The following is a 27,989-nucleotide window of genomic DNA, read 5'->3' as shown; positions in this document are numbered from 1 at the left end:
TAAAATGGGGATCAGCAAACTCTTTAGTCCTGAGTAATGCCCACAAACCTGAATAAAATCCATAGGGTTCAGAAAAAGCATAGAAAGATGAAAGACCGAACTGAAAGCAGGAGTAGTGAGCAGGAAGGCAGGAGGAATTAGTGAAAGAATACTCAAAAATGAATGGCCACAGGTGCTACTCAACATCTTCAGTAATACCAGTTTGTCAAGCTGTTATACAATATTCCAAAATATAATTGCAAGTCTGAATTTAGCTTTGTAGCATTCCTCCTGTGAGAGCTAAACATGAACAAATAGTTCTTTCCTTTTAAGCCACATACTAACAGCAGCAATGCAATATAACCTGAAGTGGGAAACAGTAATTAAGTCTCACCATTCCTGGGTAGTCTTCCTATTTTACAAAAGAAGGACAAAGAAATAAAGGGAAAGTTGGGGAGTTAAAAGAGGGTGATGGAAACTTAATTAAGTACTTGATTTCATCATAATCATTAAAAAAAGATATTAAGAGGGGGCAGTTAGGTGGTACAGTAGATAAAGCACCAGCCTTGGATTTGGGAGGACCTAAGTTCAAATCCAGCCTCAGACACTTGTTAGCTGTGTGACCCTGGGCAAATCACTTAACCCCACTGCCCCACAAAACAAAACAAAACAAAACAAAAACAAAAACAAAAAAAGAAACAAAAAAAAGACATTAAGAGATTAATGGGATGTGTTCTACAAAAAGAACCATGAAAATAGGCTGCTGTCCTCCAGTTCCTGGCCTAAGAAAGATGCTATGGTCTAACCTGGCTTCTAGTCCAGCTAAGTAGTTCTACAACCTTGAGCACATCACTTCAGTTTTTTGGGTCTCATTTTCATTGTGACATTCTATGATTTTGTGTGTGTGTGTGTGTGTGTGTGGGAGAGAGAGAGAGAGAGAGAGAGAGAGAGAGAGAGAGAGAGAGAGAGAGAGAGAGAGAGAGAGAGCGCACAAGAGTGCACCAAATATAAATATATAACTGCATGTTTATATAAGTTCTAAAACAATCAATGTTATCTATAGCAGGGAAAAAGTCGGCAAATATAGCCATTGTGTTTTTGTTTATATTTCTATCCCCAAGGTTAATTACTGGTTTAATTAGAGCTCTTTGCCTTGATCAAAGGCACAGAGGTATGATGATGAAAGTGTTTTCTGAGTCAAGATACGTGGTATGGAAACTTGTAACATACATTTATTTATTATGATTTTCAATCAAGAAAATACTCTTTAATGCTGGGGTGGTTTAGAATGTGTCAAGTTTGGGGATATAAAAACTACTACTACTAAAAACTCTACAGTGTTAAATTTATTATATACTTGAAAAAAGAAATCTTTCATAAACAGTTCTTTCTATTCTTCTTTGAAAATGGAAATGATAGTGTTTATTAATGTTTGACAAGTGCATAATAATAATAAAAAAGAAAAAAATGTTTTAAAAAATACAATGTACAGAAAACAATAAGAGTTCTACCTCCTTCTGGAATAATTCTTAGGACCAGAGGGTAGAAGGAGCTGACAGTGTTTAGTCACCTGAAGCATAAGCAATTAAAAGCAGTCCACAGTCTCCTCTCCCAAATTAGGGACAGCCAATTTTTGATGAAGTGGTTTGGGGGCAAAAGGGAAGAAAAGTACAATATGTGCATATTCTCTTCCTTGATTTTGAGATACACAATTTGTGATTGCTTTTTATAGGTTGTATCTATTTCCAATTATTTATTCTAAAGAATCACATAGCACCTTTTTTTATGAAGGCATTGATTAAACTCAAGATCAATAAAAGGTATGTTTAACTTTTTGAGGAAACTGTATGGACCAATCAAAGACCAATCCTAAATCTTAGGATACCAACCCAAATTTGTATATGTAGAATTCAATTCAGTTGAAAAAAAATTAACAATGAGATAATAAGGTCCAGAGAAAAACAATGGGAATGTAAACAAAAACAAAATAGTCTTTGCCCTCCAGAATCTTACATTTACCTAGAGGTATAGAACATAAAAATAAATATAAAATAATGTGAAGAGGGAGAGAATACCAACAACTGGGGATAATCAAGGAAGGCTTCAAGGTTGAAATGGAACTTGAGATAAGCCTTGACGGAAGATAACAATTTTAAAAGGTAGAGATGAAGAAGGAAGGAATTCTATGTATAGAGAACAGCTTGTGTGAATGCTTAGAGGCAGTCAGTCAAACATTTATTAAGTACCTAATATGTGCTAAGACTGGAATGCCTAGTTCATATATATAGCTAGTAGCTGGCCTGGAATGCTAAGTGCATGAGGACGGAGAATGGTAAGGGATCAATTGCTAGAGAAATAGGTTGGAGTCATCCTGTCAAAGGCCAATTAATAAGTATTTATTAAGCATCTACTTACAACCATCCTAGGTTTTGAGGATATGAATAAAAAGAGTTAAACAATCCCTTCTCCAAAGAAGTTTACAAGTCTAATGGGGAAAATAAGCGCATAAATATATACAACATAAATATTAAGTAAATAAATAAAAACAAATATAAAACTTGGAGAGGCAGATTGGAGTCATAATGAAGTAAGCCACTGAGTTGGGGTAGGGTTAAAATATTCACACCTGAGCTTGAGGAAAATCCCCTGGGTAGCTGTGTGTAGGATTGGATTGGAGTAGAAAAGAGTAGAAAGAGGCAGGGAGTCCAATACGGAGGATATTACAATACTCCAGATAAAGAGGTATGAGGGCCTTAACTAGAATGGTAGCTATATGAGCAGCAAGAAGGATTTAAATGCAAAAGATGGTGAGGTAGAAATGGAGAGATGTAGCAACTGAATACACATACGGAGCAGGAAAGAATGAGGACTCAAGAATGATAATAAGGTAATGCATGGGGGTATCTAGAAAGATGGCATTGCCCTTAATAGTAATGCTTTATTTCTGAAGATGAATGGGTTTAGGGGAAAGACAAAGAATGTCTCAATAAAAATACTGAATGGAAGGCTTCTAAGCAACGAACAGTTTCAAATGTTCAGTAAAAAGGTGATGATGTGAGACTGTAGTTCTGGAAAGAGCCCAGAGCACAATACGGATCAGGGAGTCATCTGCAGAGATAACAGAAGTCATGGTAGCTGATGAGGTCAAAGCTGATGAAGCAAGAGAGCAGAAAGAGCAAAGAGCCTTCGTATGTACTCATCATCCAGAGACACAGACAATGACCCAGCAAAGGGTAAGGAGAAGCAGACCAGAGAGACACCATCCCAAAGGGAGCCTGAACTCCAGAATTTGTGGAGACAAAAAACTCACAGTATTTTTCTTTTTTGCTGGTCAGTTACATTTACTAGTTGCCTGAAGCTAGAAGATCATTATCCATTCCTTGATTATTCAGAAAGCAATTCTAAAACAGTCTAGTTTGTCTATGAATTCTACCTTGTGAGAACTGATGGTCTTCAAGTCATCCTGCTACAGAGAATTCAGGCAAGAGACAGTTCCCACAGGCTGAATGGTACTGGTAACCAAAGTACATGCTGTGTACATGTCCATCAAAATGCAGATGAATGCTCATATTCCTTACCTTTCTTCCATAAAGACACTGGTAGAAGATCACCCCCACTGACCAGACATCAACTTTATTGGAGATCTTTGGTGGTTCCTTCCCAACCACAAAGCACTCTGGTGGCAAATACCTGATAGGAGAAAGGTAAGAGGAATTCTTAAAAAATAATTGTACCAAACTAAAACATTCAACAAGAAGATACCTTTTATTTTAGAAGAAAAGGCAAGAAGTTAGGATGCTATTATATATATATATATATATATATATATATATATATATATATATATATATATATATATATATATATATATATATATATAAAAACAACCAATCAATCAGCAAATTTATTTAAGCACATACTAGGTATTCAACACTGGGAGTACATGTACAAAAAATGAAATAATTCCTACTCACACAATGAGCTTGCATTCTAAAGGTGGATACTCAGTATAAGCATAAAGTTAATAAATACAAATAGTACAAAGTGGTTAAATAAAAGGTGGTTTCAGAGGCTTATTAGTAGCAGTTGGGGTTGTGGTGTGGAAACAATTCCTGCATCTTAAAGGAAGAAAGGAGCACAATGCAGGCAAGGGGGTGAAGATCAGTGCAAAAACATGGAAGATCATATGATGACAAAGGGAAGGCCAATTTGGCTGGATAAGAGTATGGGAAGGGAAGTTACATGGATGGAAAGAAAGTTTGGGGTCACATGTAGGGTTTTAAAAACTAAACAGAGGAGTTGACATTTTGTCCTGAGGGCAGAGAAAGCCACTGGAGTTGGTTAAGTAAGGAAGTTACATGGTCAGATCTATATTTAAGAGAAATTACTTTCACAGTAGTATGGAGGAAGGGCTAGAGTGGGGGAGAGGCCTGGAATAGGAAGACCAATCCGGAAGCTGTTACAATACTCTAGTTGAACGGTGATAAGGGCATGAATTAAGGTGGGAATTGCGTGGGTAGAGAGGTTAGTTAGTTAAATGAAGAAGTGGAAAGGTTAAGGAGTGAGATAAGAGGAAATGGAAGCAAAGAGTACAGATAATGTTTTCAAGGAGTAAAGCGGAAAAAGGAAGGATCAATACAGTACTTAGAACATGAGAGAAATAATGGGGCTAGAGAAGGCTTTTAAGGATGAGAGAAACCGGTCAAGTTTGCAGGCAGTAGAGAAGGAGCCAATAAATAGGGAGAAATGGAAGATTCAAGAAAGAAGGGGGATGGTTGATGATGCAATTGGCAGGAGGAAATGTTTACATTCAGAGGAGGTAATCTTGGCAGAGAGAAGGGCTAAATGTCAGAAACTGGGCAAAAGGAGAATAGACTGGGAGATGATGTCGAGGAATTCCTAGATGAAGAGGTTAGAAGAGCTCTTGTCAAATGGTCACATCCCCTCCCCCCTCCCCGCCCAGTAACTTTCTCTAGAAAGTTTCTCTTTGATTCTTTGTCTCTGGTTCACATGGACAGTCTTCTGTCTTCTTTACCTGGGACTACATTGGCTTTTCTAGAGGAAGTATCTTTCCCAATTTCCACAAGTTTCTGGGCGTCTTTCTCTGCACTGCTAGGCTAGATAGAAGTGCTTACTAAATGCTTCTTTTGGGATTTCTATATGACTACTACGTGGGGTGCCCTTTTTAGATCTTTTTTAGAATACTTATGAGAGCTAGGCTCTTCTGCCACTATTCATGTAGTTATCTAAACTGCAAGTTTATTTTATACCTCATTCATTCATTCATTTAGACAACCATTATTTATTATGTGCCTACTAATTGTAAGGCACAACAGTATGTCTAAGACAGCTAGATATAGGAGACTCCAGGCAAGCAAGACCTCTTTTTCTCTCACCCACTAAACTTCTTGTTCATAACTCACCACCATTGCTAGGAATATATGCTGCATTAGTTTTCTCACTCGCTTTCCCCAACTTTGATAGATTTTACTTTAGAAGTCATATGAGGGATGGTCACCATACTCAATCAGTAATAAATATCATGGGAGCAAAAATCCTCAAGAAATTTTGGGAAGCCCTTATTCTGTAGCACTGTCTCCTTGGCTTTAGTTCTACTAAAGCCTTGCTCCTCTGGAATCTCAATATTTTCATACCTGAGGTCAATTCAAACTTTCCGTCCAGATCTACTACCATGACTAACAGACTCAGAAACTTAAAAGGACTCCAGAGATCATTTAATTCAAAGCCCTTACATTACATTTGAGGAAACCATGACCCAGAAGAGAAGTGGCCTACCCAACATTACCAACTCAAGGGCAGTAGAGTGAGAAGGAAGCAATGAGAAAATACAGGCTCTGTGGGCAGCTAGGTGGTACAGTGGATAAGGCACCAGCCCTGGATTCAGGAGGACCTGAGTTCAAATCCATCCTCAGACACATGACACATACTAGCTGTGTGACCTTGGGCAAGTCACTTAACCCTCATTGCACTGCCAAAAAAAAAAAAAAAAGGAAAGAAAGAAAGAAAATACAGGTACTTACCTATATCTCCTAAATCTAATTCCTGTTCTTTTTACAGGATGTCATTTCAAACCACGTTCCTTTGGTTAAAACAATGTAACTACAATTAGAGATTTCTAAAGCTCAATTGTCAGAGAGTGCCTTATAGTCTTCCACTTTAAAAGATGAACTGGGACTTTAACCAAAGGCCAGTGAAGCAAGTTAAAGCCAAACAATAAAATTTTAGGCTACCACAAGTAGGACAACAAAACTTAACTTTGGTCTGAATTCTTAACACTGGCCACTACAGAGACTAGACAGCTAACCACACCAAATTATATGGTGTGGAAGGTAAGTGCTCATTGGCAGTCCAAAGACCAAACAAATAAAGGTCCATTCATTTCTGAGAGGCTTGAGCCAAACTGTAGCTGGAACTTGGAATTCAGGAGATAATGGATAAATCTTAACAAATTTCAAAAATCCATACACTAAAGTTGAGGTACTCTTAACACTCCCAAATACTGCAAAACTGAAAAATCAAAATCCTAAACAAAGTTATTTTCCAAATCTGCAACTTCTAGCTTGATTTCTGGCCTAATATGTTTTCTTGTATTAAAAAAGGTTTCAGATATTCAGGAGGAGAATCTTCTTTCTTAAAATTAATTGAACTAAGGCCTTTAGTTACCTTACAATTTTTACTGTTTCACATTGAAAATACCCAAAACAAACATTGTAGAATCCAAGAGACAAGGAAGCGGGAGAAAAGGAAAAAGGAAAAGCACAAAGTAGAAAAAAAGAGAGGAAAGTAACAGAAATCATTAAAGAGTACAAATATAGTTCCCTTAAAAAAAAAAAAAGAAGTAATATGTGCACCAGTGACCAAGCCTGTCCCTGAAGAAAAAGATTAAATATACCCCCTTCCCTTCTTTGGTAGGAATCTATCAACAAGGATTTGTATGATTTGGTCTTAGCTTTACTGAACTGCTCCTTCACGTTCCATTGCTATTTTTTTTTGTTACAAAGTATGATTTGCGGGCAGCTAGGTGGGAGAGTGGATAAAACACCAGCCCTGGATTCAGGAGGACCTGAATTTAAATCCGGCCTCAAACACTTGATACTTATTAGCTCTGTGACCTCAGGCAAGTAATTTAACCCTCACTGTCCCACCAAAAAAAAAAAAGAAAGAAAGAAAAAACCAGAAAAAAACCCACAAAGCATGACTTGCTTGCTTGAGCAATGAGGAGGGATAGATTTCAAGATGAAGAGGACACAAAGTTATACCAATGAAAAGGCTAAATAATTTTTAAAATATTTCAGGGGCAGCTAGGTGGCACAGTGGATAGAGCACCAACCCTGGAGTCAGGAGGACATGAGTTCAAATGCAGCCTCAGACACTTGACACTTGCTAGCTGTGTCACCTTGGGCAAGTCACTTAACCCCAATTGCCTCACCCCCCCCAAAATATTATTTCAACTTTAATTTTTCACTTATTTACAAAGCATCAAAAAGAGAAGAGTGACTATCTAAATACACAGCCAGAGGACATTGACAAACTCTTTAAAATAAGCACCACGACAAAAATATCTTGGCGGCTAAAGTGGAAAGTACACCAAATTTTGAGTCAGAAGTTCTGGGTTTAAATCCCAGCTCTACTGGTTACTAACAGCAGACAAATCACTTAGCCATTCTGAGCTTCTATTTCTTTATCTGTAAAACAGAGTCAATAAAACTTATCAATACTACAACCTTGCATGGCTATTGTTTAAAAACAAAAATACTTTCTAGACTACGGTAGTATTTTGTAAGTTATTTAATTCCATGTAACAAAAAAGACTTTCCACTATTCAAATCACTACAAAAGGTATAAACCAAAAGGTAAAAACCAATTTCTAGAATATCTAAGAGTATATTTAACTAAGAATAACAAGAACACTACCCAGAAAAACAATCACAGTAAATAAACATATTAAAAATGCTGCTTCTATTTTTGACCTGTCATTGTGCGATCTTATCTAACAAGAGATTTTTACTGTACGTTCTCTATGAACATACACTTGAGCAAAATTAATTGAGAAAAAAAATAAAGCTTAGTTTGGAGCAATGGGTTAGGGAGAGAGCCAACTTCTGAATAGTAACTGAACAAGGAAAAGGAGACAGAGATGAGGCACCTCCACTGGACCATCTAAAAAGGAAGAAAAATCAGACACTTGCGGTAAATGGTAGAGCCTGATCCCAGCCCCCTGTTGCAGGCCAGGGTAGTGGAAGATGGAAACAAGAAAGACTAGAAACCATCAAGCCCATCTAGAACTGTGGTGTCGTGGCAGCAATGACATTCATATTACAGAGAGGATAGGATATTACAGATATATTACAGAGAGGATAGTCTAGCAAACCTATTCAAGAATCCAAGAGAGGGGTACAGCTAGGTGGAGAAAGCACCAGCCCTGGACTCAGGAGGACCTGAGTTCAAATTTGACCTCAGACACTTGACACTTACAAGCTGTGTGACCCTGGGCAAATCACTTAACCCTCACTGCCCCACCCAAAGAGAGAGAGAGAGAGAGAGAGAGAGAGAGAGAGAGAGAGAGAGAGAGAGAGAGAGAGAGAGAGAGAGAGAGAATATCCAAGAGAGGGCAAAATCTGCCCCTAGAACAAAGTCCCAAACCATAAATTAAGGCTGGAGACAGAGCTAAGCAAAAAGCTTAATACAATAAAACACTGTACAAGAAGTATAAGTAGACTCTCCAGAAAAAAACAACAAACAAACAAACAAAAAACGGCTTACCCAAAAAGACTCCAAAGTAGATGGAAAAAATGAAGCAAGAGATAAAAAATGAAATTAAAGCTTTTTTTGGAAAAGGACTAGAAGGAATAAACAGTTTAGAGCAGAAGGCTGAAAACATGACCTAAGTAGGAGACTTCCGGAAAAAAGCAAATAGAAATCAACGATTCCACGAAACAAGAAATATTAAAACAGCCAAAAGTTTGTTGAAAAATAACAACAACATATGACTCTATCTACCATCAAAAATAACTAAGAAAAGGGGTTGGGAAAGATCATTTAACAATCACTGGACTCCTTAAAAACTATAGCCAAATAAAAAAACTGGACACTGTATTTTAGGCGATCAGAAAACCGCATAGAACCATTAGAATCAGATGGCAAAGTAAAAATGGAAAGAGTTCACCAATCATCTACTGAAAGAGATCCTAAATTTAATACACCCAGAAACATAATGTTATAGCCAAAATTCAGAGCTTATAAGTCAAAGAAAAGATTTTTTAAAAAGCTTAAAACCTGAATTCCTTTTCATAGTAAAGTTAGATAAGACAGAGCTCTAGCTTACTGAATGAGAATCACAAGGTTTACACATATTATCTATCTCTCCTTTTACAAAATCTAACCATATACTAGGGGAAAAAAGAACCTAACAAACAAATTCGGAAAAGCAGAAATACTGAGCATACCCTTTACTGATCAGAAAACAACAAAAACTTTAATCAATAAAGGGAATATGCAAAAAAGGATTCAAACTTAAATAATGACCAAAGAGATCAAAAAGGAAAATGACCCATATGTACAAAGAAATTTATAGCACCTGTTTTTGTCACAGCAAAGAAGATACTGGTCTACATGGAATAACTAAATAAATTATGCCATATGAATATAAAGGGGCATTATTGGACCCAAAAAATGACAAAGTAGACAAAATAGTTTCAGGGAAAACTGATAGGGTCTATCTGAACTGATGCAGGCAGAACTAAGGAAACCAAAAATTCTCATCACAAAAAAAGCAAAAAAGAAAAGATTAATAAATTGGGCATGCAATTAAAAAAAGTTTAAAAAAGAGTAAACACACAAAAGAGAAATTCTTAAAAAAAATCAAAAGTTGAATTCACAAATTAGTAGCTTTATTTAAGGAAAAAAACAACATCACAGACAAACCACTAGCTAATATGACATTTAAAAAGAGAGAGAAATGAAATTACCATGTCCCTCCCCTACTCAGTCAACTCCTTTGGCTACCCATTTACCTCTAGGATGGGGAGTAGGGGTGGTGGAGGGGTGGGGGGTGCAAGGGGCAGTGAGGGTTAAGTGACTTAAGTGACTTGCCCAGGGTCACACAGCTACTTAGTGTCAAGTGTCTGAAGTTGCATTTGAACTCAGGTACTCCTGACTCCAGGGCCGATGCTGTATCCACTGCACCACCCAGCTGCCCCTCTCTGTTTTTTAACTATGACACATCCCTAGAATATACTTCTTCTTAACCCCTGCCTTAAAATAGTCCCTTCTCTTCCTTGAAGACTCAGTTCAGATGCCATCTTCTACATGAAACCTTTCCTCTTTAATTGCTAGTGACCTTCTTAATAAACTATCTTATATTTAATTATTTTGTAAATATTAACTTTATATTTATATCATGTATATTTACACATTTGTTCTTTCTCTCATTAATTTTTAAGTTCCTGGAAAGTAAAGACTGTTTATTTGTTGCACGTGTGTCCTCAGAGCCTAGCACAGTGCCTGGCCCATACGATGTTCCTGATGCTTGTTGACTGAATGACTTCAGAAAACTGATGAAGCATGCTTCCCATCTCTTGGCAGAGAGGTGTCTGGCTAGCAGTGCATAGTGAGACAGTTTTTTAGGCAGGCATGTCTAATGTATTTATTTGTTTTACTTGGCTGTTTTTACTTCTATGGGGGGGGGGGGGGAGAAGAGTTGATTGGTAATGATAGAAAAATATGCCAAAGAAACATTACAAAAATACATAGAAGAGAGAGGAAGTTCAGAAGGACATAGGGCAGTTCTGTTATTATAATATTAACTACATAATCATTCACATTTCACATACAATCCTCTTTTCTGGTTTGGTTGTTTGTTTTTAGTATATATGTCTTTATGCTTGTTAAGTTCATAATAAAAAAGCTTTTTAGGAAACCACAAACACAGTGTGAAGGGGTAACCCTACCTAGGTTTATAGGCAACAATCATACATAAGAATGGCTCTGCTGTAAGAGATGATGAATATAAGTAATTCAGAGAAAAAAGGCAAGATTTGTATGGATTGATATGGAGAACTTATGCAAAAAACAAAGAAAGAAGTGAATGAATGAATGAATGAATGGATGGATAAACAAATGAGCAAAGCCAGGAAAACCATTTCTATGGTGACCAAAATACTGTCAAGAAAAACAGAGTTCAAATCTGACCTCAGACACTTGACTCATAATGCTGACCAATGATGGGCTGATGATGAAGCATGTCTCTTGTGTTGTTTTTGTTCAGGTGTTCCAGTCATATCTGACTCTTCGTGATCCCATTTGGGGTTTTCTTGGCAAAGATATTGGAGTGGTTTGCCATTTCCCTTTCCATCTCGCTTTACAGATGAGGAAACTGAGGCAAACAGAATGAAGTGACTTGCCCAGGATCACACAGCTAGTAAGTGTCTGAAAGTGGATTTGAAATCAAGTCTTTCTGACCCTAGGTCCAGTACTTTATCCACTGTGCCACCTAGCTGCACCCTATCTCTTTTATCTTGGCAGAAAGGTGAGGAGCTACAGGTACAGAATGAGCTATATGTTTTCAGACATGACAAAAGTGTGTGTTTATTTTGCTTAACTGAATTTGTTACAAGGGAAGACTATTGGTGTGAGGCAAGGGGAATAACTGTGAAGTGACAATGATAGTATTAAAAAGAGAAACAAAAATTTTATAGCCAGAGAACAATGTGCATTGCACTTTGTGAAAAAGCAGAGGCATACAACCTCTAACTCTTCATCAAACTATACTGTCTCTTTTTCCCAAGGGTATGTGGGACCTAAAATTCACTTCTGATCTTCCTATTTCTTAGGTTCAGAGTCGGGAATTATATGGACTTTTAAAATAAATATCCTGATGAAGAAATGGATGCTTTCTCTCAGGAACGTTTACCCCAAAAGAATGACTCTCTAATGACAGAATTTCAAGCACTGTAACAATTGGGTAAAGGAGATATTTTTGGCTACAGGGTTGCTCATAGTGTCTCTCAAATTACATCACATAAGCAACAGCTTTCTTCTACTTATAATGCTATCCCAAAAATTATGACATAAGCAAATTATCTGACTTGAAACTATAGAAACATATTTCATCAAAATGCTTGCCAAAGTAGGAAAGATAACAAGGCAAATTTATAGCAGCAGAAAAAAAAATCAAATTGTATTTCAATAGATAGTAACTATATGAACAGAAGAGATTTGCTTGACTTGGGCCTTTTTGTTTTTTAACTAATTACCAGAGCCAATTATTTACAAGTCCTTTAGTTAAACAAGCTAATGATCCCACTCATTTTAAAGCTCACTTCAACACAAGCATGAAACTTACCAGTAAGTACCAGCACCCTGTGATGTAAGCTCCATACCATCAACTGAATTGTAACTATCATCATCCATAATCTTAGAAAGACCAAAATCTGTGATTTTTATTTCTCCACATGCTGTACCATTTACTAGAAGAATATTACCTAAAAAGACAAAAACATTACGAATAAGAAGGAACACAGATTAAAAGAATGAAATTCAAACAATTGACAAGAGAACAATTACACCAAAATTCCTACAAAAGTAAAATTGTGACTCCCTTGAATAAAGCTATTAAGAGATCTGCCTGGTGGCATATTTTTGTTTTCCAGTTAAATGAATAAACAAACTATAGATTTATCATTTCTCTGCCAAAGCAAAGTAAAATTGTAAATTTAGCCAGAAGGTAGTAAATTTTCATATGAACTTTCAACAAATCTCTTTAAACCAAAAGGATTATTTGGAAGATTAAGGAAAACACAAAATGTAATCAAAGCTAGTGCAACAGTGCCACCTAGAGCTCCTATGAGAAGTTTGAGAAATATGTTGAATTAATGAAGCTATTGGGGGGTGGGGGAGGGGGGAGAATCCCAGGACAACCAAATGAAACAGTCACTTAATTACAATCCTATCTTGTGTTCTTTAGATCATGTTTTGACACTAAAGTATGTGATCTAAGATGCAGATATCAGGAAAAAGACTAGAAATTAAGAAAAAGCTATAGCTTTGGCTCAGCAAAGGCAGTGGGTAAATGAGAACTATTCTATGAAACCCAAGCAAAATAGCTAGAGTAATATATATGGAACCAAATGAAGACTTCTCAAAGAAATACCAGGGGAAAAAAGGTACACCACAGGATAAGGGGAAATATATCTAAGCTGCATGTATTATATTTCTCTTTGGTGATAAATGCAAAGTCTATGCTTTTTTATAATGACTACTGAAGTTAGTCAGCTCTAAGCTCAAACAAGGGATATATAGAAAAAGCACTACCATTTAAACATTCCTCAAGGAGACCTAAAAAGGACAGAAAAGGCCTCTAGAGAATAACAGGAAGAAAAACTGGAGTCACCCGAAGTTCCTGAATTATATTATACCTCCATACCCAACTCCCTGTCCCTAAAAATAAGTTTTGGTATTAGTAGGATTTTTTGCCTACTGACAAGTTATGTTTATAAATAGGTTATTTATTATAATCCCAAGAACAATAAGAAAATCCAACAGTTCTGCTATCTAGCAGTGAAACCTACCTGGTTTGAGATCATAGTGAATGATGGGAGGTTTAATTTCATTTAAGTACTTTAAAGCATTCACAATCTGCATAATAATGGATCGGGCCTCTTTTTCTGACATTAACTTGTGCTGTTTAAGGTAGAAGTCCAGATCATTTCCCTCACAGTACTCTAACACTGTACAAAACCTAAAGGTAAAGAAATAAAGATCAAATAAATAAAAGGAAAACATTTATAAATATTTTAACATTTAAATCAACACAAAACTGAATGATTAGTAGTAAGGGAATATCCTCTAATAACACTATTCTATAATTCAGAAGAATGACTATTTCTTTGCTCACAAACCAAAGCCATCTATGCATTTATAGGAAGACTGACTTATGGAATCCTCAGTTCAAGAATGACCATAACAGGGATAGCTGGGTGGCACAGTGGATAAAGCACCAGCCCTGGATTCAGGAGGACCCAAGTTCAAATTCAGCCTCAGACACTTGACACTTACTAGTTGTGTGACACTGGACAAGTCACTTAACCCTCATTGTCCCGCAAAAAAAAAAAAAAAAAAAAGACCATGATCAAAGATATTGTACTATGATACTGCTCTGAAGACTTCTCTGCTAGAAATTTTGCCTCTTCTGAACAGAGTCTAGAAATATTTACATTCCCTGGACTCAAGAACTTTAATACCTAAGAACAAGACACTATTTGCAAGAGGTTCTTTCACAGATACAGGAAATTTCAGAGCACAAATATGGAAGTATATGTGTCTCTTGCTCTTTAGAAGAACTTGATTTTTATCTTTAATAACACTGAAAGAATTAATTTGATTAAGTGGAAAAAGCATTGGATTAGGAGTCAGTTAACTTGGGTTGTAGTCCCAGTTCAGCTAATAACATGACTGTGACTGAATAAGTCACCTCTGGTCTCAGTTTCCTTATTTATAAAATAAAGGGCTGAGAGAAGATAGAGTATATGAATTTCCAATCCCTATTTGTCCCAATAACCTGTGAATCTATGTCTAAAACAAACAGCCACAAAGTAGGATAACAGAATTTTAGCACAATATGTAAAAAAAAACCATGTCTTATGATGCTTCTAACATAGTACAATTAAGGTTTGAGAATTTTTCATTTCATAATTTATACAATGTGTTATTGCTTCAGACAACTCCTGGAATACATGAAGGATCTCTAGGTGTCCCTACAACAAACCAACCTAAAATGGACCCACATCACTAGGAACTATTTTTAAAAATCAGATGGGATATGGCTACTGCAAGAATGTGATCAGTTAAAGATTCCTAATGTAAGTATTCAAAAGTATTTCACTTGGTTGTTACAAGAATCAAATGAGATAATGTATATAGACTTTAAAGTACGTATTTCAATTATTCCTATTATTCTCTTCTTTACAGCATAGTCTATCCATCACACACTTATTCAGCATCTATTTTAGGCTAGACACTGAATTAAGTAATGAGGATACAGATAAAAAAGTGAGACAATTGCTGCCCTTAAGGGGATTACACTCTACAATGGGGAGAGGACAAGTAAATATAGGAGTATGGGAGTGAGAAACAGGCAGGGATAGTAGATAGTGGTCAATGACAAAAGGTAGAATCAAGAAAGCCCTCTTTGGGGGCAACTAGGTGGCCCAGTGGATAAAGCACCAGTCCTGGATTCAAGAGGACCTGAGTTCAAATCCGGCCTCAGACACTTGATACTTACTGCTGTGTGACCCTGGACAAGTCACTTAACCCTCAATGCCCCACCTTCCCTGCCCCTTTGGGGCCGGGGGGGAAGGGCCCGGGGGAAAGAGACCCTCTTTAAGAATTTGGCAACTAAATTAAGCTAAGCTGAGATGAGTTTTGAAAGAACTAGATGGAGATGAGGAAGAAGAGCAATTCAGGCATAGCAGAAAAGCCAGTTAGACAGCACAGAGGTGGGAAATGAAAGTTGTATACAGAGAAAAGCAAACAAGCCAGTATACCAAAATAACTAGAATGCAGCATGCATTAGGGGGAACACTGTGGAAGAGTGTAGAAAAATAATATGAAGTCAGTATGTGAAGGATGTTAAATGCTAGACAGTGTATTTTAACCTAAAGGCAATGAATGGGTGGCTACTGAAGCTACTGAGGAAATGCATTTTTAAAATCTGAAAACAATAGAAAGGTCTACTGTCTTCAAGGAGCAGTTATCTAAGACAAAACAGAGAACCTACCCATTAAAATGGATAACTCCTATCTACTTTTGGTGATACAAGAAGGATGGGCAGGAACCAAGTAAGTATTGCCAAAGAGTGTGAAATTATGGGCAAAAACTGAAGCCCAATGACTGCTGGGATGCAGAAGAAAAACTGATTTGTGACGTGAATATCTGGCTAAAAAAGACAGTGGCTTAAAATACAGGAATAATGCTATTTATGCCCCTTCCAACTCTAAAATCTCCGGGACTGGGTGACCTTTGTAGAAGATGTGAGCTGAAGCAGATTCCTAGGCAGGTGGAGTTTCTCCAAAGCTATAGGATCAGTGAGGAGGATCATGCCAGGCCTAGGGTCTCTATTATGTAGTGGTCTAGTCTGGTTCAGAATATCAGGGCAATGTCCAAAGATTTTAAAACTTTCCTAAACCAGTATGTAACATTAATATGGCAATTATCATACAGACTGCCTTTTTCATTTGTGCTGTTATTTATGTTCATAGACCCAGTACAAATTCACACCCTTGATATAGTCCTAGAATTGCAGAACTTCAGAGTTGGGAGGGACCTCAACTCATGACCACCTAATCCAATCCATATGCAACAACAACAAAAAAGAGGAAGCTCCGCTGTAATAAGGCAACATCCAGTTTCTGCTTAAAGACCTCTGAGAAGGGGTAACCTACCACCTCTTGAGGGAACATGTTCCATTTTTGCATAGTTCCAATTGTAAGGAAGTTTTTCCCTTACACTGACCCAAAATTGCCTCTCTGGAGCATTACTCCATTGATACTACTTTTGTTCTCTGGAACCTAACAGAACAAATCTTATTACTGTTCCACACAACAGCCCTTCAAATATATGAAGGCAGTTATCTGATGTTCCCCTTTCCTTTTTCCCCTAGGCTCCTCTTCTCTGGGCTAAAATATTTCCAGTTCCTTCAACTGAAGCTCATATTACATATACTCAGGGCCCTTTACTATCCAACTAGACAGACATCCCCCTGCTTACCAATGTCTGGGATGTGGTGCCCAGAACTGAAAACAATATTCCAGGTGAAGTCTAATAAAGGCAGAATAAAATAGGACTGTCCTCCCTACTCTTGGAAGCTATGCTTCTCTTAATGTACAAGAACACATCAGCATTTTGGGCTGCCATATCATATGCTGACTAATACTGAGCTTGTAGTCTACTAAAACCCTTAGAAATTTTTTAGAACAAATGAATGTTCTCTAACCAATTCCTCAACCCCATCTTGTACTGGTAAAGATGATATTTTTTTGTACCCAAGTATCAGATTTTATATCTTATTAGATTCTTTTTGAAGGCTGAATGCATTCCAGTGTGTTAGCTATCCCTCCCAGCTTTGTGTTGTCTGTAAATGTGATGAGCATAGATGCCTTTATCCAAGTCACTAATCAAAATGTTAAAAGAGCACAGGCCTAGGTAGAGAGATCCCTGAGTTTTCCACTGGAGGACTAACTAAATCAACACTAAACCATGAATAACTTTTAGTCTAGCCATCCAACCAATTCTAAATCCATCTAATTGTGTTATCATATAATGAATGTCTTGCCATCTTCTCCACAAAAATAGTATGATGTACTTTTATCAAAAGCTTTGCTAAGGGGGCAGCCCTGGATTCAGGAGGACCTGAGTTCAAATCCAGCCTCAGACACGTGATACTTATTAGCTGTGTGACCCTGTGTAAGTCACCCCCCCACCCCCCCAAAAGCTTTGTTAAAATCTAGATAAACTATATACATAACATTCCTCTCATCTACTAGTTTAATAATCCTGTCAAAAAAAGAAATAAGATTAGTCTGGAATAACCTATTCTTCTTGAAGCCAATGCGGCCTCTTTGTAATCATCACTTCCCTTTCTAGATATTCACCAATGATTTGGTTAATGATCTATACTAGAATTTTTCCAGGAACTGAAGTCAAGCTCATTGGCCTGAGGAGCAATGGAGTTTCTTTAGGGTTTTTAGGGTTGAGCCCAAGATAGCCAAAGTCAACATATATTCACCCACATGGTTGTTTGGCCCAAAAGCATGTAGTTAATTATTATGGAATCACTTCCCCACATACTAAGAGATTCAGTTTTGAGGGTTACTGGGCTGTAATAGTCTTCCTGAGACTGAACCTCAACTCTAGAAGTGCCTATCGCAAAGACCTAGAAAATTTGGGGTACTGTGTAGATACCTAGGATAATACTTACGAGTCAGTATCAAGTGAAAAGTAGTCATACAGCTTAACTATCCGAGGATGATCCAGTTCTTTGTGAATTCGATATTCCCTACATGCATGCCTATAAATGAAACAGAGAATTAGTAAGTTGTTTTTTTGCTTGTATTTCAGGGCTATTTTCTAAGTAAAATACTTAATCAATCAAAACAAGAACCAAAATATCATTCATTTACCCTCTCTGTCTGTACCTGCTCCCTTTAGTCCTCTGACTTCATTTATCTGGCTCCTGTAATTATGAACACTGAGGAGAGAAGAAGAGGAAACTCTCCCCAAACAGATTTTAATATGTTTACCATATGGAATTTTGTCTAAATCAGGCTTATTTTCTGAAATGTTACTACCAGCAGTTTGAAAAGTTTCTGATGTCTTTTGTCAGCCTCAAGAACTGAAAATTGAAGTTTACTAAAAAAAGAGGCATTTTTCAAGTAAGTTTAGTCCTTGATTTGATAGGAATATTTCTAAACATAAGCCAATTTCATGTGGTACAGACAAAGGGCAAAAGATTCAGAAGTTGTGGCACACAAAGTCCTTGTTACTTTCCTAAAGGAGAGATATATTTGGTAGCATCTCAAATTGCATTTCTAGAAGCATCACTTGAAGATGTTTTGCATCATTTGAAAATAACCTTAGACTTCAGATCTAACTACACTGCTTAGTCTACAAGCCAGTCAAACATAAGAACTTTGCTACTCTCAATTATATTTCTACCTTTGAATCTTGGATCCCAGGGATAAGTATAAAAATAAGCTGGCTGATAACATTCTTCCTGTTTTTAATTTTTGCTTTATTCTGTAGTTTTGGTGTTTTTTTTTAATTAATTGCTATTGAGATCAAGATCAGTTTTGGCAGTGAACATATTATTTTATTCAATCTTACATACCAGTAAAGGATTCACCACATATCTCCCTAACTTCTCATGGTCTCAGGTTGAGGGGTAGAAAAAGCAGGGAGAAAACCTCAGCATACCAGCTAGCTCAAGCAGAAAAAAAGCCCCAAAAGCCCCATGTTGTCCCATGAACGTGGTGTCAAAGAGACCCAAGAGAGTTCAGAAGACCTATGCTGTCCTCAAAGAGAGAGCCAAGAGCATCTCTAAAACCCAAAGGGCTCTAATGGTGTCTCCTGAGGGTTTATACCCTCTATTGATAGAGGTAGGTCATTATACACTAATCAAAACTAATTCCACTGGTTGACATGATTTGAAGGTGGTCCACATTAAAATGAACACTACAGATGACATCAGGGGAAAATATGCAAAAGACCCACACTGAAGTTGCTCATGGCAAAGTCCATTAATTAGGTTTGTTTTGATCCCATCAGTCCTTAGCAGAGCTAGACAAAAGAGTTTATCTCCATTTCTTTTGTTCCCTTGGGTTTGTTCCAAATAAGATTCAAAGGAGAACTGGACTTTCTGGACGGGGTGGGGAAGTGGGGTGGGACTGAGAAACTGATCTCTGGATTCTCTTCAAGAAATCCATTATTAATAATCATTTTCTTACAATTCTCTATTTGTAAGGGGAAATATATCTAGAGTCTCTAAAACAACTAATTTTATCTGGGCCTTTGGATATGGCATACCTTTGATTGAGATGCAATGATTGTGCTTTTATTTATAAATTCCCTACTATGTAGTTTTTAAAAATAATTTTAAAAATGGAACAGTTAAGGGGGCAGTTAGGTGGCACAGTGGATAAAGCACCAGCCCTGGAGATTCGGGAGGACCTGAATTCAAACGCGACCTCAGATACTTGACACTAGCTGCCTGACCCTGGGCAAGTCACTTAACCCTCATTGCAAAGCAAAAGCAAAAACAAAAACAAAAACCAAAACCACCCAGTTGGGTAGCAATCTATAAATAATTAATTTTTTTCTACATTCCTAATTCTAAATTTATTTTAATAATCCTCCCCCAAAAAATCACTCAGGGTAAACTCTAACCCTCCCCAAATGTTTTCATTCTTTTTTATTTCTCTTCCCTCCCCCAAATCCATGCTTCACAGTTCTATGCTATATGCTATTCCATTTGAGTCAGATGCCTTATAAATCTGTTACTCCCGTACAACAGGCATTAGAAAAGAGTCTGATTTTATAAATTAGGGGATTTGGAGGACTTAGGGAAAAATAATTCCAAGCCCATACCCTAAAGAGTGAGTCAATAATGCTCACTCCCCATTACATATGGATTTTGTTTTCATTTTTAATACTGATGTTTTTCTTATTTATTATCATTAGATGATGACAATATTGTCATAATAGACGGTTATACAATTACTAAAATAGGCATTTTACTTTAGGAGTTAGTTTAAAATTTAAGTATTCTATAGAGAAACACCCAGTATGGATCTCCTTTAGAGTTCAAGGTAGCTTCTAGCATTTTGTTGGGACTTTTGGTAAAGAACAATTAAATTTTAGAAGGTATTATAACTTCAGATTCATGAGGATTACTTGTATATCATTTAGTATAACAAAGCACAATGATGTTCCTAAGAGAGACAGGAAAGATTTCAGAAGAATCGCTGAGTCTGTTCATGCATGTAGTGTATAAAAGGGATTCCAATACTCGGGCATATGTAGCTTACTTGTGACCCTAGTTTTTCCAATATCTCCTCATTCCTTGGCCATGCCTAACTACCTAGGAATAAGAACACCTGAGTGTCCCTGCTTGCATATTTTTTCCTCTTTCATGCCTTAGTTACAAAATGGAGTGAAACTATTTACTCAAAAGGGATGGAAGAGATGCTTGAAGTTTTGCTTTGAAGAGCTTGACTCAAGGGGCCTGCTGTTCAATCCCTTCATAAATCTAGGAGCTATTTCTCCTAGTACCTTGACTTGCAAGATACTACAGTAATCAATGCTGAGATTTTCTTTGATTAAACTCTGAGAGTTTTAGTCCTTAGGGCTATACCAAGATTGGGCCCCAGAATCAACTGACTGAGAATGACCAAGCTAAGTAAATGATACAGATCATCACCCAAAGAATACAAAAGAAAAATGGATCAGAAAGGTATTTCTGATAAAAATGGATAGATGTCAATGACAATCTGTTCTCATACCCTCAGGCACTGTGGAATCTTATAGTCTAAGATACTTAGAATGATATAAGAATGCATGGTTCTTGTCTCTGATATATCCTTAATATCCATTGATAATTTAATTCTACTTTATTTGGCATGTGCTTTCAATGGAAGGGCTCATCAAAAATCACCTGGACTATATCTGCCTTCCTAGGACATGCTGGGCTGGAGGCTGACTTCATTTAAATAGGATATAAAAAGGAGTGGACTCCTATTTATGCCAGGGCAGGAATTCTCTATTCCTTAAAACCTAACGCATTATTTCCCACAGCGGTGGTGGCTGGACTCAAAGAGGAGTTAATTTCCAAATAGCTAATGAGCAATGGGGTATAAACCATGGGTTAAGGTGTCTATATATCAAAGGAAGTATGGTAACACATATACTTTGATACCTCCATAGGTTTCAGAAACTACCTCAAATAGCACTGCTATTTTTGTAGTGCTCTATTTACCACTGAAAAGCATAACTGTTTATAGAAAAAAACTTGACCCTTCAAAGGGAGCTTTCTCTTAGTGTTCAGCACCTACTGTCAGCATTTGTTAATACACCACCAAATTAGAACAAATAAGGCCATCTAACAACAAATTGAATCTTCCTGATCTCCAAAGCAAATGAATCACTAATTTACAATGTTTCCAATCTTGTAGGATGAAAGAAAAAACAGCCAGAGCCTGACACTAAGGGAACGAAGAATTACAAGACTTAGTACACAACAGCTAGCTTGAAAAGAATCTATCTGACACCGTTCCCCCAGTCCCTCATCTTAGTGTGGTATATTTCCTGCAGAGGAGACTAGAAAGATGAACAGGATACAAATCTTCACTAAGTAACCAACATAAAGCATTTACTCTACTGTGTCATGTGTCAACGTGCAGAATTACAACTAAGGTAAGCAATTACTTCAAATTCATTACTTTTATGGTGTTAAAGGTAGAACTCCTATCAGACAGCTTTTCTGTATCCCTGCTTCCTTATGGTCCCATTTACTTGAATTTGAACAGCAGACGGTGGTACCTCCTATCTATTCTGAATATATCTTGAAGTACACAATTATTTACATGTTATAGCCTCCTTTAGAATGTGAGATCCTTGAGAACAACAATCGTTTAAAAGCCTTTCTCTATATCCCCCGGTGCTTAAGCACAGTACCTAGCATATAGTAGGCAAATGCTTCCTGTCTGGAGCTTCTGATCAGGGAATGACTTGGAAAAAAAACAAAATCTATCCCTATAAAGTTCACTTACTTGTGGTAATTCTCCTTTTTTTCATCTCTCCAGTTTTTATTTAACTGGTGAATTTTCACAGCTACGTATCTCTGTTCTGTTAAATCAAATGCCTACAAAGAGAAGGAAATTTAGAGAAGTTCAAACCAATACTACAGGTATGAGCAACTAACTTGAAGCTCTTGTTTTTCAGTTCAATATAATTAAAGTTCCAAAATATTTAAAGAAATCTGGCAGCAGATGGCACTTCATTATAATACCCATTTATTTCAGAAGAGCCACCAACTATTTGAAATATGATCTGATAATTCAGAAATATCCAAACATAATGGCATCAAATGATCTAGAAAACACAAACATGAAATAAACCATGAAAGGACAACTCATAACCAAATGGTTATTGACAAATAACCACTTAATTTTCTTATCAGAGAGCTCAAACTAAGATGTCAAGTGCTCAAATAGTTATTCCTTTATCACTCTTGGGAAGCTAAGGAATGAAAAATACTGCCCATTGGGCAACAAACAGAATAGAATATTCAATCATTAAATGTCCTCTTTCAGCATAGTTCCTTGAAGTAAGATTATTTGGCAAATGATTCTATAATTTTTTAACCTGTATTGAGGTAAGAAATAGAAAGGACAGAGACTAACCCATATCCTTTAGCTCTATCCCTTGAAATCACATCATAAAATAAGACTAAAGTCTCTTTAAACCCCTTAAACTAAAAATGAAGTTTGACTCAAACATTGACTGGGAGCTTTTGGAACTATGGATCTTCTACCAATAAATGACCCTACTGATAAGCTAAGAATTAACAAGAAGGTTGTAATAAAGTGAGAAGTATATGTGACCTCTCACTATCTTAACAGATGTGATCCTGGAAATTACACTTTAGAAATATGAAATCACTTGCACAAGGGAAGTTTACTCTCCTACAAGTAGGGAATTCTACAGTAATCCTTGTGAAGTATGAATAACAATTCATTAGTGTCTATTTCACAAATTTAATAGGACACCTGTAAAGCTTTTGGAAGTGTTGCCTATGCACTAGGTAATTATATACTAGCAGCCCTTACTTTCTGCCACTTTGCCTTTTGGAATTTTACACACTCTGTATTACCTAGTAATGATCTATAAAAGCATTGGTACCATCTTTTAACTGCCCATGTAGTGGCTCTTGTCAATGTCTCAATAGATGAAAACTGCAAAAGTTTAAGTATTTATCACCTTATGCTGATCCATTTTAAATGTCATAAAAAGAGGAAATTAAGGTGGTATCCATAAACAAATTTTTTTTTGATAAACCAGTACACGTAATTAAAAAAAAAAAACAATCTTCTACTTTGAAACCTTCACACTAACTTATATAAAGTCTAGATTATACAATATTACATATATTATTATACTATATTATAAAGCAATATAGCATTAAGTGAGTTCTTTTGAGGCTTTATAAATTGTTCACCTGAATATATTCATGCCCATTTTCAGATCAATTTAAAACCAACTAAAACACCACTTAGTTGTCTTAGCTCTGGTCATGAGTAATGTAAATATCAAAAGTTAACCATTCTAAAGTTCAATGAGTTCTTCAGTATGGGTGCTTCCCATACTCCACCAAGTCCCTCTGTATAGCCAGGCATCAAAAATATATCATTACAACATATAGTTGTTAGAAAGCACTTGTGAAGCACTGAATATTTGATTTTGATCAAAGAACTGGTTCCCACTTGACATGATTTGGTAAGATCAAACATCAATAATACCTTTCTTTCTAGACACTTAGATTTATTAGTGAAGACTCAGAGGGGAAAGAATATCTGATCGAGGACTTTAAATTTCCATTTTTTAAATGCCAGTCAATCTGTTTTGGAGGCAAACCTCATTTAACACAATATTAAATAACATTTGATTTAGTATCCATGATACTCACAGGTGCTCTGACTCAAGAATGTTGAACAATCTTTGGCTAATGACCCATTAAAAACTTTTGGTTAAAAAAAAAAAAAAACTTTTGGTTAAATCAAGTAGTTAGTAATGTATCTATAGGCAGTGGTACTGTGATGAGTAGCCCAATTGAACTTCTTCACATCAGGACATTAACCCTAAACATGAGGTTTAGTGAGCAATATGATTCGGAAAGATAAAAGCTTGGTTAAAGTAAAGAATTTGGTTTTTAGATTAGGATTGCCTATGATATGCTGTTGATTATGATATTAACTGTCAGATTTCACTATTTTAAAAAATTCTCCAATTAGGCAGGACATTTATTCAATTTTTGTATAGCCATCATTTACAGTGGCCAAGTTCCTGACACTTACCTTGTAAACTTCACTGAAACCACCTCTACCCAATAGATGTAACAACAAGTATCTGTCATTTAGCGTTGGATGATCTTTAAATCTATGAAAACAAAAACACTGTTACTTCTTCAGGGCCAAGAACTACACAGTCTTCATGCTTTGAAAAATGCTCAAAAAAACATAATATAGAAGTAGTAGTGAATATTAAGTATCTTTTGAAAGCATATAAGTATTTAACACAAAACTCAATTATTTAACAAATTATAATTCAAAGGACTAGCAAATACCTACATAAAATCCCTTTGAGTTGCCTGAGAACTTTCCAGAAATTACTAATAAAAAGGGTGTCAATGAAATTAAATTTAAAAAAATTTAGGGGGCAGCTAGTTGGTGCAGTGGATAAAGTACAGGCCCTGGATTCAGGAGGACCTGAGTTCAAATCCAGCCTCAGACACTTGACACTAATTAGCTGTGTGACCCTGGGTAAGTTACTTAACCCTCATTGCCCCCTACCCCATTTTTTTTTTAAATAAAGCACTCTGCAAACCTTAAAGTCCTATATGAATATCAATTATTCTCCATTATATGTGGAATGCTTTTAAAATGGTATCTTGTTCTTTTTAAGAAAATAATCTCTTTCAAAAAAAAAATTAAGGAGTCACTGGCAAACAGAAAACAAGAAAAGCTTCCACTTACTACTTTTTATCTTGGAACACTTAGAAAATGGATTGCCCCAAAAGGCTTGCTTATTTAAAAATTATCTGGTTCACTGATAAAGTAGAGATACATAAGCCAGTAATTTTTCAATGCCATCCAGTCTGTTTTGGAGGCAAATCTCATTTAATAAAATATTAGATAACATTTGATTAAGTATCCATGACACTCACAGGTGCTTTGACTCAAGAATGCTGAACAATCCTTGGCTAATGACATAAAACTCATGGTTTAGAATCAGAAAAAAATGAGAGAAAGGAACAAATTTTAGGTAGAAGCTATTTAATTTTATCAAAACTACATGCCTTGATAATTGCAGGCCTTAGATTGCTCCAAAAGGAAAGCTATGTATTTGCCAACAATGATATTGATGTTCTGTGACCTCCATTACATTTTTACTGTTTACAGAACCACAGAAACTTAGAGCTAAGCTAAAAGGGATTTTGCAAAGTATGAATGTAACATGGTACCACTGGCTTTTGAGTCAAAAGACCTAAGTCCCACCTCCATTACTTTAACTACTCATGAACCTCTTTGGCACTCAATTTCCTCATGCATAAAACGATAAGATTGGACTAGATGGCCTCTGACACCCCCTATGGTCCTACTATGATCCGAGCTGAATACCATTATTCTAAAGATAAGGAAAATGGAGGTCAGGGAATCAAGTTAGGGGCAAAGCTTGGTCATATACTCAGATCTCTTGATTACTAGCTGAGTGCTCTTTCTATTAGAGTAAGCTGTGTCTGAACAGATGCTCATGATCAAGTTATTCTCTAAATGACTTTAAATGTATAAAGTAGACTTTCTATACTTACTAGCAAAGATACTTTCCTCACCCACAAATAAGTATGCAGATATTACAACTTCTTATCCACCAGTAGCACTTTAATCAAGCTGTCAATGCCAATGATAGTCACATCATTTCAGAAAAATCTAACCAATGTCAGCATGTGTAAAAATGTTCTAAAAAGTGCTTACTGTGAATTATCTTCATTATGTATCCTTTTTAATTCCCTGATATGTAGATTTCTAACTCTCTCTAGCCTTTCCAGCTCTGCCTGGATCTCTGCTTCCTCCTGAAATGAGATTAAAAGGAAAGATAATTTAGAACTCTACGTATTTTAGTTTTCACAGTCTTTAAAAGAAGAAGAAGGGGAAAAAACTGGGGCAATTTTTATAATCACTAAGGATAGAAATTCAGTCAATAAAGTTTGATTTAGAGCCTTATTTGATGTCATTTTTATCAGAGATCCAATGGTAAAAGAGTGGGAACCAAAATATTAAATTAGAAATTCACTTTCATTATAAGTCAACAGAAACCATAAGCAAACTATTTTAAAGACTCTATGAACAGTTATATACTAGATACCAAAGGTGAACTATCAGTATTTTCTAAACACCCACATAAGTCATCAGTAGAGTAAGCACACAGAGCCTGTTACATTCGGGGAACAATATGTATACCACTTTCTAGCCTTATTTGTTCAAGAAAGAATATGATTGCTGCTACTTTTTCAAACAATTGAAAGAATTTAAAATGATCTTAAAACCAATGTGCTTCCCCCTGAGCACTATATTTTAACTTCAGGGAACTCAATGGCAATGGATAGAGTTTACATTAAATTAACACTTATTTAACTCACTAAACTTTAGATTAGTTCTCAAAAGGGACTGAGGATAGGAAACTCAAAGACTAAACTGAATTCATTAGAAGATAAAAGTAGAAGGCATTTTTAAACCTTCTAAAATAATATTTTTGCTACTCTGTGAAACTATTATTGGAGCATGTGACACAGTATAACCCTTACCTTTTTAAGATGACCTAGTCTGAGTTTGAAGATTTCTTCTTGTTCATGGTATTCAGCTAATGTTAACCTGGGAAAATAAGAAATGAATCTCGAGTGAGTTGGTTGCTTATATAATTATAAAAAATTGTGCCTGTTTACCTGAAAGTACCAAGATGTGCAGCAAAACATATTCAATAGTGAATAAAATATAATCAGAGGAAGGATTATTATGCAGTTCACATAGCCCAGGAAAGAAAATTCATAATTTGAAGGTTCAATTTTCAAGTAAAAAAATATCTAATTTTTATAGTATATGAAAATTGTATGGAAAAGCTTCTTGGATAGCAGTTCCTACAAAATCAGTCCTGTCTCTTATGCTACTTTTGTTAAAGCTATGAAAAGATATCAAATATATAACTTTTGGAAATTAAAAACCTAAAAGATTTTCATTATGAATGACAATATTCCAAAAGTTTTGGATACCCTGAGTAATTTACTCATCTCTAATTTGGTACTACATATAATATTTCCTAAAAAGGGATTAACATGGGAGCAGCTAGGTGGTGCAGTGGATAAAGCACTGGCCCTGGATTCAGGAGATGAGTTTAAATCCAGCCTTAGACACTTGACACTAGCTTTGTGACCCTCAGCAAGTCACTTAACCCCCACTGCCCCACCCCCCAAAAAAGGGATTAACACAGGCTAAGCTCTCTTACCATTATAATCTATCATTTGGAAACTGAGTTAAATCCTATTATTCACTTTCCATGCTTCAGAAATATATACATACACTAAAAATCAAGGCAGTACACACCTGACTTTTTAGTCATATTCTCAAGTAGCAAGCTTTCACATTATGGGAATGATTAAATTAAAAGCC

At 36.2% G+C, this 27,989-nt stretch overlaps 1 protein-coding gene across 4 annotated transcripts in view; it reads right to left on the bottom strand.

The window, feature by feature from the left end:
• The window catches only part of TLK2 (tousled like kinase 2), a 147,597-nt gene that overhangs the window by 5,318 nt on the left and 114,290 nt on the right, over window positions 1-27,989 (bottom strand). For all 4 annotated transcript variants that reach the window (XM_044003780.1, XM_044003779.1, XM_044003782.1 and 1 more), the window contains 8 exons: window positions 27,131-27,197; window positions 26,301-26,398; window positions 24,624-24,705; window positions 22,320-22,411; window positions 17,975-18,064; window positions 13,569-13,738; window positions 12,344-12,482; window positions 3,558-3,669 (listed from right to left, as the gene is read on the bottom strand). In XM_044003780.1, coding sequence (XP_043859715.1) covers window positions 3,558-3,669; window positions 12,344-12,482; window positions 13,569-13,738; window positions 17,975-18,064; window positions 22,320-22,411; window positions 24,624-24,705; window positions 26,301-26,398; window positions 27,131-27,197 — 850 coding nt within the window. The remainder of the gene's footprint in view (window positions 1-3,557; window positions 3,670-12,343; window positions 12,483-13,568; window positions 13,739-17,974; window positions 18,065-22,319; window positions 22,412-24,623; window positions 24,706-26,300; window positions 26,399-27,130; window positions 27,198-27,989) is intronic.

The sequence above is a fragment of the Dromiciops gliroides genome, chromosome 4 (assembly GCF_019393635.1).
Source record: "Dromiciops gliroides isolate mDroGli1 chromosome 4, mDroGli1.pri, whole genome shotgun sequence".
In the NCBI taxonomy this organism is placed as follows: Eukaryota; Metazoa; Chordata; class Mammalia; order Microbiotheria; family Microbiotheriidae; genus Dromiciops; species Dromiciops gliroides.
Note: the sequence above shows the minus strand (reverse complement) of the source record. Positions and strands in the feature narration are given on the sequence as shown.